The 15,583-nt window shown below is 42.9% G+C and overlaps 1 protein-coding gene across 2 annotated transcripts in view; it reads right to left on the minus strand.

Annotated features, from left to right (window-relative positions):
- Positions 1-15,583, minus strand: part of RPS19 (ribosomal protein S19) — a 298,818-nt gene that overhangs the window by 281,648 nt on the left and 1,587 nt on the right. For both annotated transcript variants that reach the window (XM_069946939.1, XM_069946940.1), the window contains exons 2-6: positions 14,597-14,667; positions 14,416-14,516; positions 11,500-11,683; positions 10,376-10,430; positions 10,210-10,256 (exon numbers count right to left, since the gene is read on the minus strand). In XM_069946939.1, the coding sequence (XP_069803040.1) occupies positions 10,230-10,256; positions 10,376-10,430; positions 11,500-11,683; positions 14,416-14,516; positions 14,597-14,667 (438 nt within the window). In that variant the 3' untranslated portion in view covers positions 10,210-10,229. The remainder of the gene's footprint in view (positions 1-10,209; positions 10,257-10,375; positions 10,431-11,499; positions 11,684-14,415; positions 14,517-14,596; positions 14,668-15,583) is intronic.

Genomic DNA, 15,583 nt, shown 5'->3' on the forward strand with positions numbered 1-15,583 from the left:
TTCTTCCCCATACTGATGCTCGGTTTGAACTGCAGGAGATTGTCTTGACCATGTCTACATGCCTAAATGCACTGAGTTGCCGCCATGTGATTGGCTGATTAGAAATTAAGTGGTAACGTGCAGTTGGACAGGTGTACCTAATAAAGTGGCCGGTGAGTGTATATAATAATAATGCCATACAGTGCTTACACCATAGTATAATATACAGCACCATATCTCCATACTGAACATATTATAATAATAATAATAATAATGCCATACAGTGCTTACACCATAGTATAATATACAGCACCATACCTCCATACTGAACATATATGATAATAATAATAATAATAATAATAATAATGCCATACAGTGCTTACACCATAGTATAATATACAGCACCATACCTCCATACTGAACATATATAATAATAATAATAATAATGCCATACACTGCTTACACCATAGTATAATATACAGCACCATACCTCCATACTGAACATATATAATAATACCATACAGTGCTTACACCATAGTATAATATACAGCTCCATACTGAACATATATAATAATAATGCCATACAGTGCTTACACCATAGTATAATATACAGCATCATACCTCCATACTGAACATATATAATAATACCATACAGTGCTTACACCATAGTATAATATACAGCTTCCTACTGAACATATATAATAATAATGCCATACAGTGCTTACACCATAGTATAATATACAGCACCATACCACAATACTGAACATATATAATAATAATGCCATACAGGGCTTACTTTTCAGTATAATATACAGCACCTAAATAATACCACAATACTGAACATATATAATAGAAGTGCCATACAGCGCTTACACCATAGTATAATATACAGCACCTAAATAATACCACAGTACTGAACATATAGAATATCGCCATACAGCGCTTACACCATAGTATAATATACAGCACCTAAATAATACCACAGTACTGAACATATAGAATATCGCCATACAGTGCTTACACCATAGTATAATATACAGCACCTAAATAATACCACAGTACTGAACATATAGAATATCACCATACAGTGCTTACACTATAGTATAATATACAGCACCTAAATAATACCACAGTACTGAACATATAGAATATCGCCATACAGTGCTTACACTATAGTATACAGTGGTCCCTCCACATACAATATTAATTGGTTCCAGGTCGACCATTGTATATTAAAAATATTGTATGTCGAGACCAAAATGCTATGCAGTACAGGACATGTAGTATTGCACTATACTCTGGAGAATCACTACTAGACAGCCAACCAGTGCAGGCACTAATACTGGGGTTTTACCAGTAAAATGGTTAATTTCATTGGTTGATCATCTAGTTATTCACATGTGCCGCAGATCCAGAGTGTCTGTAGTATTGTATGTTGAGTCTGGTCTCAAGTTACGATGGTCCAGGAAGGAAGATATTGTATCTTGAGGCCATTGTAAGTTGAGGGATCACTGTAATATACAGCACCTAAATAATACCACAATAATGACCATAAATAAAAGTGCCATACAGTGCTTACACAATAGTAACATACGTAAATTATATACTGTGTCTGTGTGCACTATAATGGATGCAACATAGTGCACACATGAAATCTCCAGTGACAACTGAACACTGCCATATTTTGTGAATATACAAACAGAGCCTAAATAATAGTACCATATCATGCCAATATTCCACAGAAGGTGGCACATATCAGAGGGTAGACCTACTGTATTATCTGTGAGACAACTGGTCAGATCACATATGGAATACTGTGTATGGTATATAAGAAGGACACAGCTGACCTGGAGCGGGTGCAGAGGAGGGCCACAAAGGTCATTAAGGGAATGGGTGGGTTACAGTACCAGGACAGGTTATCACGCTTGGGGTTTTTTACGCTAGAAAAAAAGACGTCATAGGGGCGATCTGATCACAATGATCACAAAGACGTCATGGGGGCGATCTGATCACAATGATGTCATGGGGGCGATCTGATCACAATGATCACAAAGACGTCATGGGGGCGATCTGATCACAATGATCACAAAGACGTCATGGGGGCGATCTGATCACAATGATCACAAAGACGTCATGGGGGCGATCTGATCACAATGATCACAAAGACGTCATAGGGGCGATCTGATCACAAAGACGTCATGGGGGCGATCTGATCACAATGATCACAAAGACGTCATAGGGGCGATCTGATCACAAAGACGTCATGGGGGCGATCTGATCACAATGATCACAAAGACGTCATGGGGGCGATCTGATCACAATGATCACAAAGACGTCATGGGGGCGATCTGATCACAAAGACGTCATGGGGGCGATCTGATCACAATGATCACAAAGACGTCATGGGGGCGATCTGATCACAATGATCACAAAGACGTCATGGGGGCGATCTGATCACAATGATCACAAAGACGTCATGGGGGCGATCTTATCACAATGATCACAAAGACGTCATGGGGTGATCTGATCTCAATGATCACAAAGACGTCATGGGGGCGATCTGATCACAATGATCACAAAGACGTCATAGGGGCGATCTGATCACAATGATCACAAAGACGTCATGGGAGCGATCTGATCACAAAGACGTCATAGGGGCGATCTTATCACAATGTACAAATATATAAATGGACAGTACAGAGATCTTTGTAGTGATCTCCTTACTCCTAGTTCTGTAACCATGACAAGGGGGCATCCTGTATATCTAAAGGAAGGAAGATTTCACCATCAGCATAGATGCAGGTTCTTTACTGTAAGAGCAGTAAGACTGTGGAACTCTCTGCCACATGATGTTGTCATGGCTGATTCATTAAATAAGTTCAAGGGAGGCCTGGATGCTTTTCTTAAATATAATATTTAATATTATATTTAATATAATATTTATATAAAATATAATATTACAAGTTATGGGCGTTAGATTACATGTGATAGGACGCTGATCCAGGGATTGTTCTGTTGCCATTGGAGTCGGGAAGGAATTTTAAAATACAGTGCATAAATAATAGCACAGCACTGAACATAACTAATAGTACAGTGCAGTACCCATAATAGTTGTTACATACATAATGGTTTTCTTCATGCAGTTTCAACATCCATCACACAACAAACACCCAACAGTGCCAGACAGACCATACTGGCTTATAATGGGAAGGCCAACAGGATCTGCAGGAAGGCTCCTCTGCCTGATGGGAACACAACCTTATTAATAATTCATGCTATTCTATGTAGAAACAATGCACTGGTAACTAGTTAAATGACAAATCCAGCTCTGCTTTTTCAGCTGATATAAATGTTGGCATAGTGGAGTTTTTTCTTTTGGTAGAAACCGCCTCTGACGTGTTATCAGTTTCCATGTACAGAATCCAGTGGTTGTTAAAACCTCTGTGGTAGTAATAAAAACAATAGTGATACAGCACCACCTGCTGGCCTCAGGGCAGTACTGCAACAGTGAATCATGACCAAAGCTAAAAAAAGACAAAGACCAGTTGTAAGTGATTATAGAGGGTCTTCTCCCCCACTAGATACATTTAGTCTCATAGAAACACATAGAACTTCATTGCTGGGACCCCCCACTGTTCACTAAAATCCTTAGCCCCTATTCACATGACTGTGATGAGGAGAGTATTGAAAAGGGCAACACTGGAGCATGTGTATGAGCGCCACCTTGTGGATGAGGGGTTGTTGGGACCCTGGTTCCAATGACCATGAGGCCCCTACAATCATACCTTTCTCACCTAGATAGGAAATTAATGTGTTTGATAGAAAACCCCTTTAAGTCCAACATGCAGCTCCTCTTATGTCAACTTCCTGGACCCCCCCCCCAAGACTGAGATATGGTGAGGGGGGGGGGGGGGGGGGGGGATATAAGGGCTGAGTGAGGTACCATCCAGATTTGCAGGGTTTTATGGGAAAGAGATGTGAATTGCATGACTACATGCACATGACGTAGGGAAACAAGCCATATCACATATCTGTCTAAATTACATTGAACACAATGCTTAAGGCACAGTGCCCTTAATTCTCAATCACATTCTCTTGCATTTATTCATGTTTTTCCCCCCTATTAGGTTATTGGGTTAATTACAGTAATACTTTTAATCGCCTGATTGCTTGAGGCTCAGATAATACATCCTGTCATTCTCATGTGTACAGAGCAGACTCTAGTGGTCACAAGGGGAATTACACTCTAGCACCCTTTTGTAGGACTGTGTAGTGTAGCATTGCACTGCTACATCAGGACACAGCCGACTCCAGCTTAACTGTCCTGCTTATCTAATGTAGTGTTCCCTCAACATGTGACTCTCCAGCTATTGCTCAACTACAACTCCCATCTTCTGATTGGGCATGATGGGAGCTATAGTTTTGCAGCACTTGGAGAGTTGCAGATTGGAGAACAATGATGCAATGAAAATCTGAGGTAGTCCAATTGCCTCCTACTGTCAGATTATTCTTAGACCACTGTTCCACCATGCTTTATCCTGAAGTTCTGTACAGGAGTGGCAGATGCACTGGGTCCTAAAGTCACCTGTGCTATATGTGCAGCGGTCTAGTGATAGGGGTCGCAACGGTTACGTGCAGTAAGCAGGCACCCCCTCACCACATGCTGTTACCCTGCAGTTCTCCCGAATCAGCTGGGAAAATGACAGCCGCTTCGGGAGAACTGCAGTGAGCAAGCCTGTAGGCTGTTCTCCTTCTATTAGACTATGTCCACACAATATACAAACAACAGGCGCTCCTCTGTGAATGGCCATTGTTTAACATTAACGCTACCTATGACCGGAGTTATTGATCATTAATTCCGGCCATAGGTAGCATTAAACAGCGTGTAAACATAGTTTCAATCTGTATTAGCAGATTGCTGATACAAGTGAACAGCTGAGTGGCAGGAGAGGGGAACCTGTGCTCCATGTCCTGCCACTTCCTGTATGTGAGAGCAGCGATTAGCCCCACCCCTATTACACATCACCCAGACCTGAACAGAAGGTCAGAGCACAGCAGGAACAAGGAGAGGTGAGCACTACCAGGGGATTAAAGGGGAACTCCGGATAAGAAAAACTTCTTTTCCATTAAAAGTACATTAAAAGTTATATAGATGTGTCTATACAATGTATTACTGTATCTGTGCGTTTCTGCCACACTGGTAGCTGATTGAAATCCAGGAAGTGAAAAAAAAATGGCCCCTGTGCCAATTCACATTGTCTCCTGCTTCTTCTGCTCTCCCACCTTAGGAGACAAATCTTCCATGCCTCTGTCTCACATTGTGTGTGTTTGCTGATGATGCAGACAGGGGGCAGGGCGTGATCTCACAGGAGGCTTGGCTGGATAACCCAATCCCCTGACTGATTCACCATCTCTAAACGTCCAGAAGCAGCTGCTGCACTAATTTTACTGATTGTAATGGGTGGGGGCTGTGATGATCACATGAGGGAAAGCTATGCATTCTGGGAAATGCCAAACCAGGAAGAACAGAAACACAAAAATAGAGTAAAACCACCCCCACAAAAAAAGGATTTTTGGTAGTTTCAAAACTGGGATAGACAGGTAAGTAATGCATTATGCTTCTGCATAAGCTTCATTTTTTTTAACCTCTACCTGGAGTTTCCCCTTAACCCTTAGGGGACACAGCCAGTTTTCATTTTTGCGTTTTCGTTTTTCCCTCCTCGTGTATATAAGGCCATAGCGCCTGCATTTTTCCACCTAGAGACCCAAATGAGCCCTTATTTTTTGCTCAACTAATTGTACTTTGCTATGGCAGATGTAATTTTTGCCTAAAATGTGCCGGGAAACCAGAAAAAAATTATATGTGTGGCGAAATTGAAAAAAACACTTTTTTTTTATTTGGGGGGGGGGGGGTTGTTTTTACTCCATTCACCCTGGGGTAAAACTGACTCTTTATATATGTTCCTTAAGTTGTTACGATTACAACGATATGTAACATGTATAACTTTTATTTGATTTGATGGCTTGTAAAAAATTAAAACCTTTTAAAGAAAATATATGTTCCTTAAAATCGCTCCATTCCCAGGCTTATAGCGCTTTTATCCTTTGGTCTATGGGTCTGTGTGAGGTGTCATTTTTTGTGCCATGATGTGATCTTTCTATCAGTACCTTGATTGCGCATATATGACTTTTTGATCGCTTTTTATTACAATTATTCTGGATTTGATGCAACCAAAAATGCGCAATTTTGCACTTTGGAATTGTTTTGCGCTGACGCCGTTTACCGTGTGAGATCAGGAATGTGATTAATTAATAGTTCAAGCGATTACGCACGCGGCGATACCAAACATGTTTGTTTATTAATTTATTTTTATTTATAAAATGGGGAAAGGGGGGTGATTCAGACTTTTATTAGGGGAGGGGATTTTGTGTTATTAAAAATACATTTTTCTTTTACTTTACACATATACTAGAAGCCCCCCTGGGGGACTTCTAGTATATGTACTCTGATCTCTCATAGAGATCCATGCAGTATAGTTATACTGCATGAATCCATGAGATCGGTGTTCTATTACTTTTGGCTGCTGCAGCCAAAAGCAATAGAATGCCGAGCCGGGATCAGCGCCATTACGGCGCAGACCCCGGCCCGGGATGGATGCGGGGATCGCCCCCCCGCAATCGCGCCGCAGGGGGGCGATCCCCCCACTAGACCACCAGGGATGGATTTGAGCAAGTATTTAGAAGCAGCTGTCAACTTTGACAGCTGCTTCTAAGTACTTAATAAGCGGGCACGGCGATCGGACCGTGCCCGCTAATAGCCGCGATCCCGGGCTACATGCAGCACCCGGGATAGCGGCACGAGGACGTTCAGTAACGTCCTGGTGCAGCTATGGGTTAATATGAACATAACTACAACCCCATTCATGTTCTGCTGACAGTTCATGATGGGGGTTGTAGTTTTTTTTCTGCTTTTGAATTTGAAGGGGGGGGGGGGGGTGGCATGCTAAAATTTTGCACCACAGCCCACAAGGCTTTAGCTAGCCCCTGTACTTGAGCAAATGTGTAACAGAAGCAGGGTCCTGCACCATAAGGGTCCATTTACACAAAGATTATCTGCCAAAGTTTTGAAGCCAAAGCCAGGAACGGAAAGACAGATTTTTTTTTCTTCTCTCCAAATCCATTCTTACTTTCGCTTCAAATCTTTGGCAGATAATCTTTGTGTAAATGGACCCTTATGGTGCATTTACACAGAAAGATTTATCTGGCAGATCGTTGAAGCAAAAGCCAGGAAGACTATAAACAGGTCATAAAAGACTGAGATTTCTCCTTTTCTCAAATCCATTTCTGGCTTTGGCTTAAAAAAAAATCTTTCAGCCAAATCGCTCTATGTAAACACACAATTACTCATTTCCATTGAAGTAAATTGAGATTAATCACACCTGAACTGGAGACAAGAGTCGTGCTGTCTCTGGAAGAAAGTGGCCATGTTTTTGTAGCGCTGGATAACCCCTTTAAACTCTGGGGTGGGAGAGGAATTTCCTTTATGTCACAACAGGAATGGGGGTAACATTGGGGTCTCCACCACTGATTCGTTCCTACGCGTTAGGAGAACTCTGGACAGCCTTGTTTCTGTTCCCTTGGACTGCTATCAGACTACACTTCCCAGTAGTCATTGCAGTGCACACAGGAACACCCTGTTTTTACCATCCCCATTGCTTTCCACCCACACAGTAACACCTGGGAAGAAGAAGAAAAAAAGTGGCAGGAGGGGATTGCAGGAAGGCCAGTTTTCTCCACTTCCTTTGCGAATAAACTACCAGTGCGACAGAACTGCACAGACACAGTAATACATTACATAGAGACATCTATATAACTTTTAATGTATTTAATAGAAAATAATTTTCCCTACACCGTGTTCCCCTTATTCCATAGGGGATGAAAATAAATGTGACAGGTCTCCTTAAGAGACATTACTAGCTCCACTACAATGATTGAGTTTAGATACTGATCCCTGAATTGAGGTTTATTCAGAGCCGGTGATTACTATGGAAATGAAGGCTCTCCATAAAGTCTACAACGATAAGTGACAACCCCATCGGCAGCACTTTCTATGCCCCATCTGCAGAGTTTGCACTTTGTAAATAATATTTCTTTAATGTGTGCCGGGAGCCTATGCAGCAGGTGCAGCTACACGATCCCATTCAGATTATTAAGATCACAGGCTAGGTTCTGTAACAGTGTGTTTTATTCCAGCCTATACGGTAATTACTGGCACCTGCAAACATACAAGCCAAAATGTACCAATAAAGGCAACAAAAGTTATATAGACTGCAATTTTAATCAGGGACATTGTGTGCTCCAGATCTAAAATGTGTCAAACGGAGGAGGAGAGTGATGCTGCATTAACTGCTTGTGCATAGAGAGAATGTGGGGGTGGATGAAGGGGCACTGCTTAAAATATGAGCAACTGCAGCAGATGTCCATATGTATAAGAGTGATGCACCAAGTGCCTGCATTAAAGACAGCTTCAGCTTTCATAATACATCTCTTCAGGGGGGCCAGACAATAACCACAGGGAGGTAACCTAATGCTCTACATTCTCATGTGTTCACCATCTAATACACAACCACCCCCATTCATATGAGGAGCCATAGCTGGCCAAGGGCGTATGAAGTCTCACTAAGTAACCACTGCCCCATTGACATGTCATTAGTAATTTGGGGGAAAACTCTGTAGCCATTTATTCCAACAGCTGTATGGCTTCAGTTACAGAAACAGCAGAGCACATGTATGGTCTAGTCTCCAATCCACACCAGGATAACCAAGCAGGTTAAGAGCAGCCCAGTTCATCACATATGTAATGGTGTGTTTCCACCGATTTATCTGACAGATTTTTGAAGCTAAGGCTGCATTCCCACGTTCCGTGATCCTAACTGATCACGGACGTGGAATGCATGTACCGGAGTCCCCCGCGCCCGGACAGCATCTGTAATTAGATGCTGGGAGCGGGGGAGACTGTATTCATAAGCGCCGCGCTGTAATGAAGCAGCCGTGTGGTGCTGTTACTACAGCGCGGCGCTTATGAATGCAGTCTCCCCCGTGCCCAGCATCTAATTACAGATGCTGTCCGGGCGCGGGGGGACTCCGATACATGCATTCCAGGTCCGTGATCCGTCAGGATCACGGAACGTGGGAATGCAGCCTAAAGCCAGCAATTGATTTGAAAAGGAGAAATCTCAGTCTTTCCTTTATGACCTGTTCCCTGTTTATAGTCTGTTCCTGGCTTTGGCTTCAAAGATCTGTCAGATAAATCTCTGTGTAAACGCACCATATGGGTGCCAGAGGTGGGGCAACATCTATCGCATAACCTGTGCAGATGATGGACATCCATGTGAGTTGTTACTATATAGTTAGCTTGATATGAGAGAATGTATTCTACTTGTATGACAGCTTTCTGATACACAAGCTGCAAGATTGTGTGTAAACTCCACTTAAACACACGAGAATAGATTATATTTAGTCTAACTATTTTTGGGGATCCCTCATTAAAACTCCTCCAAATCTGGTTCCCTAAACAGGCAGCTCAACACATGATATCAATAGTCAGTCATTGAAAATTGTACCTTACAGTTCCCATATTGATAGGTGTCCAGTTTAATTGAACCTCATTTACTTAAAGGGGTAGTTTAGAAAAAAAAAAAAAAGTACTCAGCCGCTGTATGTCCTGCAGGGAGTGGTATTCTTTCCAGTCTGGAGAGCAAAGAGGTTTTAGATGGGGATGTGCTGCTGGTCTGGACAGAGGTGGCAGCAGAGAGCACTGTGTCAGACTGAAAAGAATACATCACTGCTGGGCATACAGCAGCTGATAGTACTTTTTTAATTAGAAGTGTATTACTCTGGCATTTTCTTGCACCTGTTGATGGGGGGGGGGGGGGGGGTTGGAAAGAAGAAAAAAAAAAAGTTTTGAAGTATTACCATCTCAAAATACTTGTTTACTATTAGGATAGGTCATCACTTTGGGCGTCTGACCACTGGGACCCCTGCAGATAGAGAACCAAGTAACAGAACGCCTTTTACCCAGCGCAGGTAGAGGCCCCAGGGGTCAGATGCCCAAAGTAATGTACCATTACATTAAAAAAAACAAAAAAGAAAAAAAAAAAAGGGGGATAACATTTTCTTGTGAATTTTATTAACAAAAACACAATTACGCCATCATCAGTTTTGGAACAGATTTATTTTAACAAATTGACTTAATGTTTCTTGCTGGCTGCTGCAACCTGCGGAGGGGGAAAAAAAACAAAAACAAAACAAAGATCAGAAACTACATATAAGAAACACGTGACATAAGGAGGCGGGCACATACAACACCTGTGTGTGACAGTGAGAGGAGGCTCACCTGTCCAGCAATTCTGTCCAAGTCTCTCTGTCCCTGGGGAGTGAGTCTGCGACCTCTGTAATAAAGGGCCACATTGAGTCAATATCAGTGGATTATATTGCTGATAAGATAAATTTTGTGAATTTGGTTTACCACTTGCCAACTGGTGTATCTAGAAGCCAAAAATCCACTCTTTGCTCTCGAGCTTTGCCCTGCACTGTTAAAGCCGCAGCCGTGCATAACCTGAACAGTCACAGGATGAAGCAGGCGAGTTGCATAACTGCAACCGATGCAGTCACCCACTACGCTATGGCGGTGTATTCACATAAGAGTCTCCAACACCCCCATTTCCTCACAGCCACAGCACGTTGCAGATAAGCTCAGTAACATTATATGGCTACTGGAGGAGAAATGGGGACATTGTTTCCACCACGTTCAGAATAGATATGTGGAAACCCAGCCCAAAGTATCAGGAGCCTTATAATACAGACTCGCTGCCAGCTAGACATGACCCAGAGAGGGTGAAGCAATATGTGGAGGTTATACTTTATAGCCCAGGCTTTAGAAACAGAAGTTCAGGTCTGGCTTTAAAGGGGTTATCCAGTGAAAAATGTTCTCTTTCAAATCAACTGGTGTCAAAAAGTTATATAGATTTGTCATTTACTTCTATTTAAAAATCTCAAGTCTTCCCATACTTATCAGCTACTGTATGTATTTACATTCAGAAACCGTGCTCTCTGCTGCTACCTCTGTCTATGTTCGGAACTGTCCAGGGCAGTACAGGTTTTCTATGAGTATTTGCTACTCTGGACAGTTCCTGACATGGACACAGCTGGCAGCAGAGAGCACTGTTTCTGAATGTAAATAAAACATTTCCTGCAGGACATACAGTAGTTTATAAGTATGGGAAGACTTGAGATTTTTTTTAAACAGAAGTAAAATGACAAATCTATATAACTTTCTGACACCAGTTGATTTGAAAGAACATTTTTCGCTGGACAACCCCTTTACATATGGAGTAGACATGGCTGTACCACTGTAAAGACCATGGAGTATGTGTGTGTGTTCTAGTTAAGCAGTGGCAAGAATTTACTAGTGTCAGCATTTTAGATAGAGGTATTGCAATGGCAGAGCGCCACACTTACCCATTGGGGTCCTTCTCCACCATTTTCAGGCCCTCCAGTGCCTGCAGTACCCTCCTGGCTACACTCTTTGATCCACAGCTGAAGTGGCTTGGCATAACACCATTGCGCTGACGCCCACCGTAGATCTTTGTCATGGATCCTACACCAGCACCACCACGAAGGTATAAGTGACGGACTGTGGAAGCTTTTAAGAAAAAAAAAAAAAATTAATTTTAGTGACAAACCAAGTCATTCAATATCCCCCTTTAAAAATCCCTTTATTACTCCAATAGGATTGTCAGCCACTCCCCACCTAAAATCAAAGACAAGGCCAACCCTTATACCCAACAGAAGGCAACAGCTTCACAGCCTGTAACTTGTGCCATATTTTTAGCTTTATTGGCAGAAGGTAATCAAATGATTTTTTTGTACGCACAACGGAAACTTTATTGCTTACAACTGACATCAAACTAACCAGAATCCATCTTGTTTTACCATTATTGGTGATTCTTTAGTTCTAACCCGATAATGCCTTCATCCCATGTACCTTCTATCAAGAAGTTTAGTACTGGAAATACTAGGCTTATAGATCAAAAAAGCTAAAAGCTCTGCAATGTAAAGTACCAATGCAAAGTGTACCATTGTGCGGCCACTGGCAGAAGCCCGGGGGTGCTGTTTCAGTCACATGCATGCACAGCACTGTGGCCTTAGGCCCATTTCCATGTTTTGGACCCACTCATGGTTTGGCTTAAATACTGAAGCAACACAAGTATCAAACTGCCGTGTACAAGGAGGATTAGGTTTATTTTGCCCTACAATCAGGTGGGGTCATACTGATTGCCAATGACAAATGGACATATGGTCCCTTGGGGTTACCGCTCGAGTCCTTCTAATGCAGGGTTAAAAGAGAAGTCCGGTGAAAATTTTTATTAAAGTATTGTATTGCCCCCCAAAAGCTATACAAATCACCAATATACACTTATTACGGGCAATGCTCATAAAGTGCTTTTTCCCTGCACTTACTACTGCATCAAGGCTTCACTCCCTGTATAAAATGGTAATGTCACGACCAGACTCCCAGTGCGGTGCGGTGTGTGTGGCTGCTGGAGAGGATGATGGCAGAGGGATGCTCAGTGTCCCTCCAGTGCCCTGTGTCCCTTAGTGTCCCCTGCCATCATCCTCTCCAGCAGACACAGCCCGTACAGCTCTGGGAGTCAGGTCGTGACATCACCATTTTATACAGGAAGTGAAGCCTTAATGCAGCAGTAAGTGCAGGGAAAAAAGCACTTTATAAGCATTTCATGTAATAAGTGTATATTGGTAATCTGTATAACTTTTGGGGAGCAATATAATACTTTAATAAAATATTTCGCTGGACTTCTTTAATGTAACCATAACAAGTGAATCTCTTGATGCCATTCCTTTGTACAGCTACTTGTGCTTGGTCATTTTTCAGGGATCAGACAAGCAAGTGAGTTATTATATTGTTCATGAGTGATAGGATCCCAAAGATGGTCACAATGTTAGTTTAGAGCTCTATTTACACCTGTGGCAGGGTGTAAGGAGCTCTTCCTACCCCCAGAGTAAAGGGTCATTTTACACTGCACGACACTGGGCTGTGAAAGGATGCAAACAAGCACGAATCAGTAAAATTGGAGCTCGTCTGCAGTGCCTTTACATGGCACAAACAAAGGGCCGGGCCACATGAACAATCACTATTGCTCGCACGGCTTTGAAAACAGACAGCACAGATATGCATCCCGCCAGCTCCCAATCATTCTGGAGGAGGCAGCGGTCTGAATATACAGCAATGGCCGGAGTGAGATAATGGATGTCACAATAGCGCAGAGATTATACATTTTGTCTAAATAAGAGATGTCAAACTCAGGCCCCTCCAGCTGTTGCAAACTACATGTCCCATCATGCCTGGACAGCCAAAGCTTTAGCTGTCCAGGCATGATGGGAATTGTAGTTTTAAAACAGCTGGAGGGCCTGAGTTTGACACGTCTGCTCTAAATGATGCGAGGCTCAGACGTTTCTCCCCATCCTCAGCTGATTGCTGTCACTTTTACAAAGGCGAATTATCGGCCAAATGAGCTTTTCTAGCAACGCTCCTGGCTGAGAAAAAGGCCCTTTATTGAATATTCTCCATCAGGCACCACCGGTATCTTTTACACAATGGACTAAATGCTGCATTATTGTTCCCATTTATACTAAAAACCACAACCCAGATATAAACAAGGCATAATGTTAGTGAAGTGTCCATGATAATTAAAACCCATCCTAACCTAGTCACAGGATAGGTAATAAATGGTGGCCGAGCGACCTATAAGACACAACAGAACACATGGTCAAGCATGCCGCTCCAAGGTCTATGAATCTGACAGCTGGGTATTGTGCTCTAGACTTGGAATTGACTCAACAGAATTTGTACAATAGTCCCAACAGTGAAAGACGAGCTACATCCAGCTAGCCCCATCTTCAGTGTAAGGACACAACCAGTGGTCAAAGCCACAAGAAGCTCCAGCACTATATATGCTCTATACTAGCATTGCTATTCAGACAGGTAACTTAGGCTTGGTTCACACTACATTTTGGCAATGTTTTTTTACATTGTTTTTGCAACTGACTTCCATTGTAAAAAAAGAAAAGGATCAAAACATTTTTTTAACATACACAAAAATGTGGTCGGCTACGTTTTTGTCCAAGTTAAAAAAAAATGGATGCGTTTTGATTCCCTTTGTTTATAATGGAAGTTAATGGAAAAACGGATCAAAACAGATGCACACAAAACCTGTGGGTAGAAAGTCTAAAGCTTCCCCAGATTTAGCAGTCTGAGCCATTGTGATAAACCTAAGGCATTGGGGACAGTCTAGTCTTTATCGGCACTCGTCGTATGGAGCGGGCAGTGCAATCTCCAGCTGTAAGGGCTCTTACCAGCACGGGTGTAGAACCAGTTCTCATCATAGGGTGCCAGTTCCTTGTGTTTTGCGAGTTTCACCGTGTCAACCCATTCGGGGACTTTAAGTTTACCAGACCTAGAAACAAAACAGACGTCAATACACACAAAGCACAGATAGCCCAGCACAAGCAAAGAATCCTATCTACTACTACTCACTTCTTGAGGAAAGCAGCCAGGGCTCTGACGAACTCCTGCTGGTTCACGTCTTTCACTGTGACTCCGGGCATCTGCAAGAGGGGGAAATAAATGTAGGATTACAATGCAGGTTGGACGCTACAGCTCCAAAGCACACCGCTATAATTTATTAGTCTCCAACTTGGATGCCTGCCTCACAGATCTACAACTTAGCACCCAATATACTGCAGTTCCACTTCTGGAAATTCCAATACTTTAGCAGAGTATCAGCAACTGCTGCAGAACTCTGGGTCCTATTACACGAGCCCATCAGTTTAATAAACGAGCGCAAGGACCTATTAAGACAGCACGATAATCAGGCTATAAGGGGTGCCCTTGCCCAGACACCTGACCTCTCCCTGCTCCCGGTCTTTTCTCCTGTGCTTCGCAGCTTCCCGGTCCAGGCAGCAACAAGGTCTGAGCTGACAGGCCGCTCAGACACTGCAGCTGCTGGGGCCGGATAGCTGCGGAGCACAGGAGAAAAGACCGGGAGCAGGGAGAGGTCAGGTGTCTGGGCACTCGTTGGCACCTGGGAAAACCTAAACCAATGATAACCGATAATAGTTTCATTGTCTGATCTCTGTCTCTAATACACAGTGATAATGGTCCAATGATCGCTCCGTGTGATAGGGCCCTAAGACTCCCAGCATGCCCTGATAAAATTGTAGTTTGACAGCCAGACGCTCCATGTCAATTCTTTGAGCAAAGAGCGAGGGAAAAAGGCACAGGAGCCCGCCCATAGACACTGTGGGACACTGAGGCCGGCGGGATTCCGCGGCACGGAACGATATCGCTCTGTGTAATAAATACAACGATCAGCTGATGACAAAGATCGGCTGATCATTGATATAAGTTTGAACCTATAATTGTCGGGCACCAATCGCGCATCACTACATGTCATAGCGATGCGCGGCCGGAGACTGACGATATACAGACAGGCCGCTCTGAGGCTGGAGCACACGGGAAACG

The sequence above is a fragment of the Dendropsophus ebraccatus genome, chromosome 12 (genome assembly GCF_027789765.1).
Source record: "Dendropsophus ebraccatus isolate aDenEbr1 chromosome 12, aDenEbr1.pat, whole genome shotgun sequence".
Taxonomy (NCBI): Eukaryota; Metazoa; Chordata; class Amphibia; order Anura; family Hylidae; genus Dendropsophus; species Dendropsophus ebraccatus.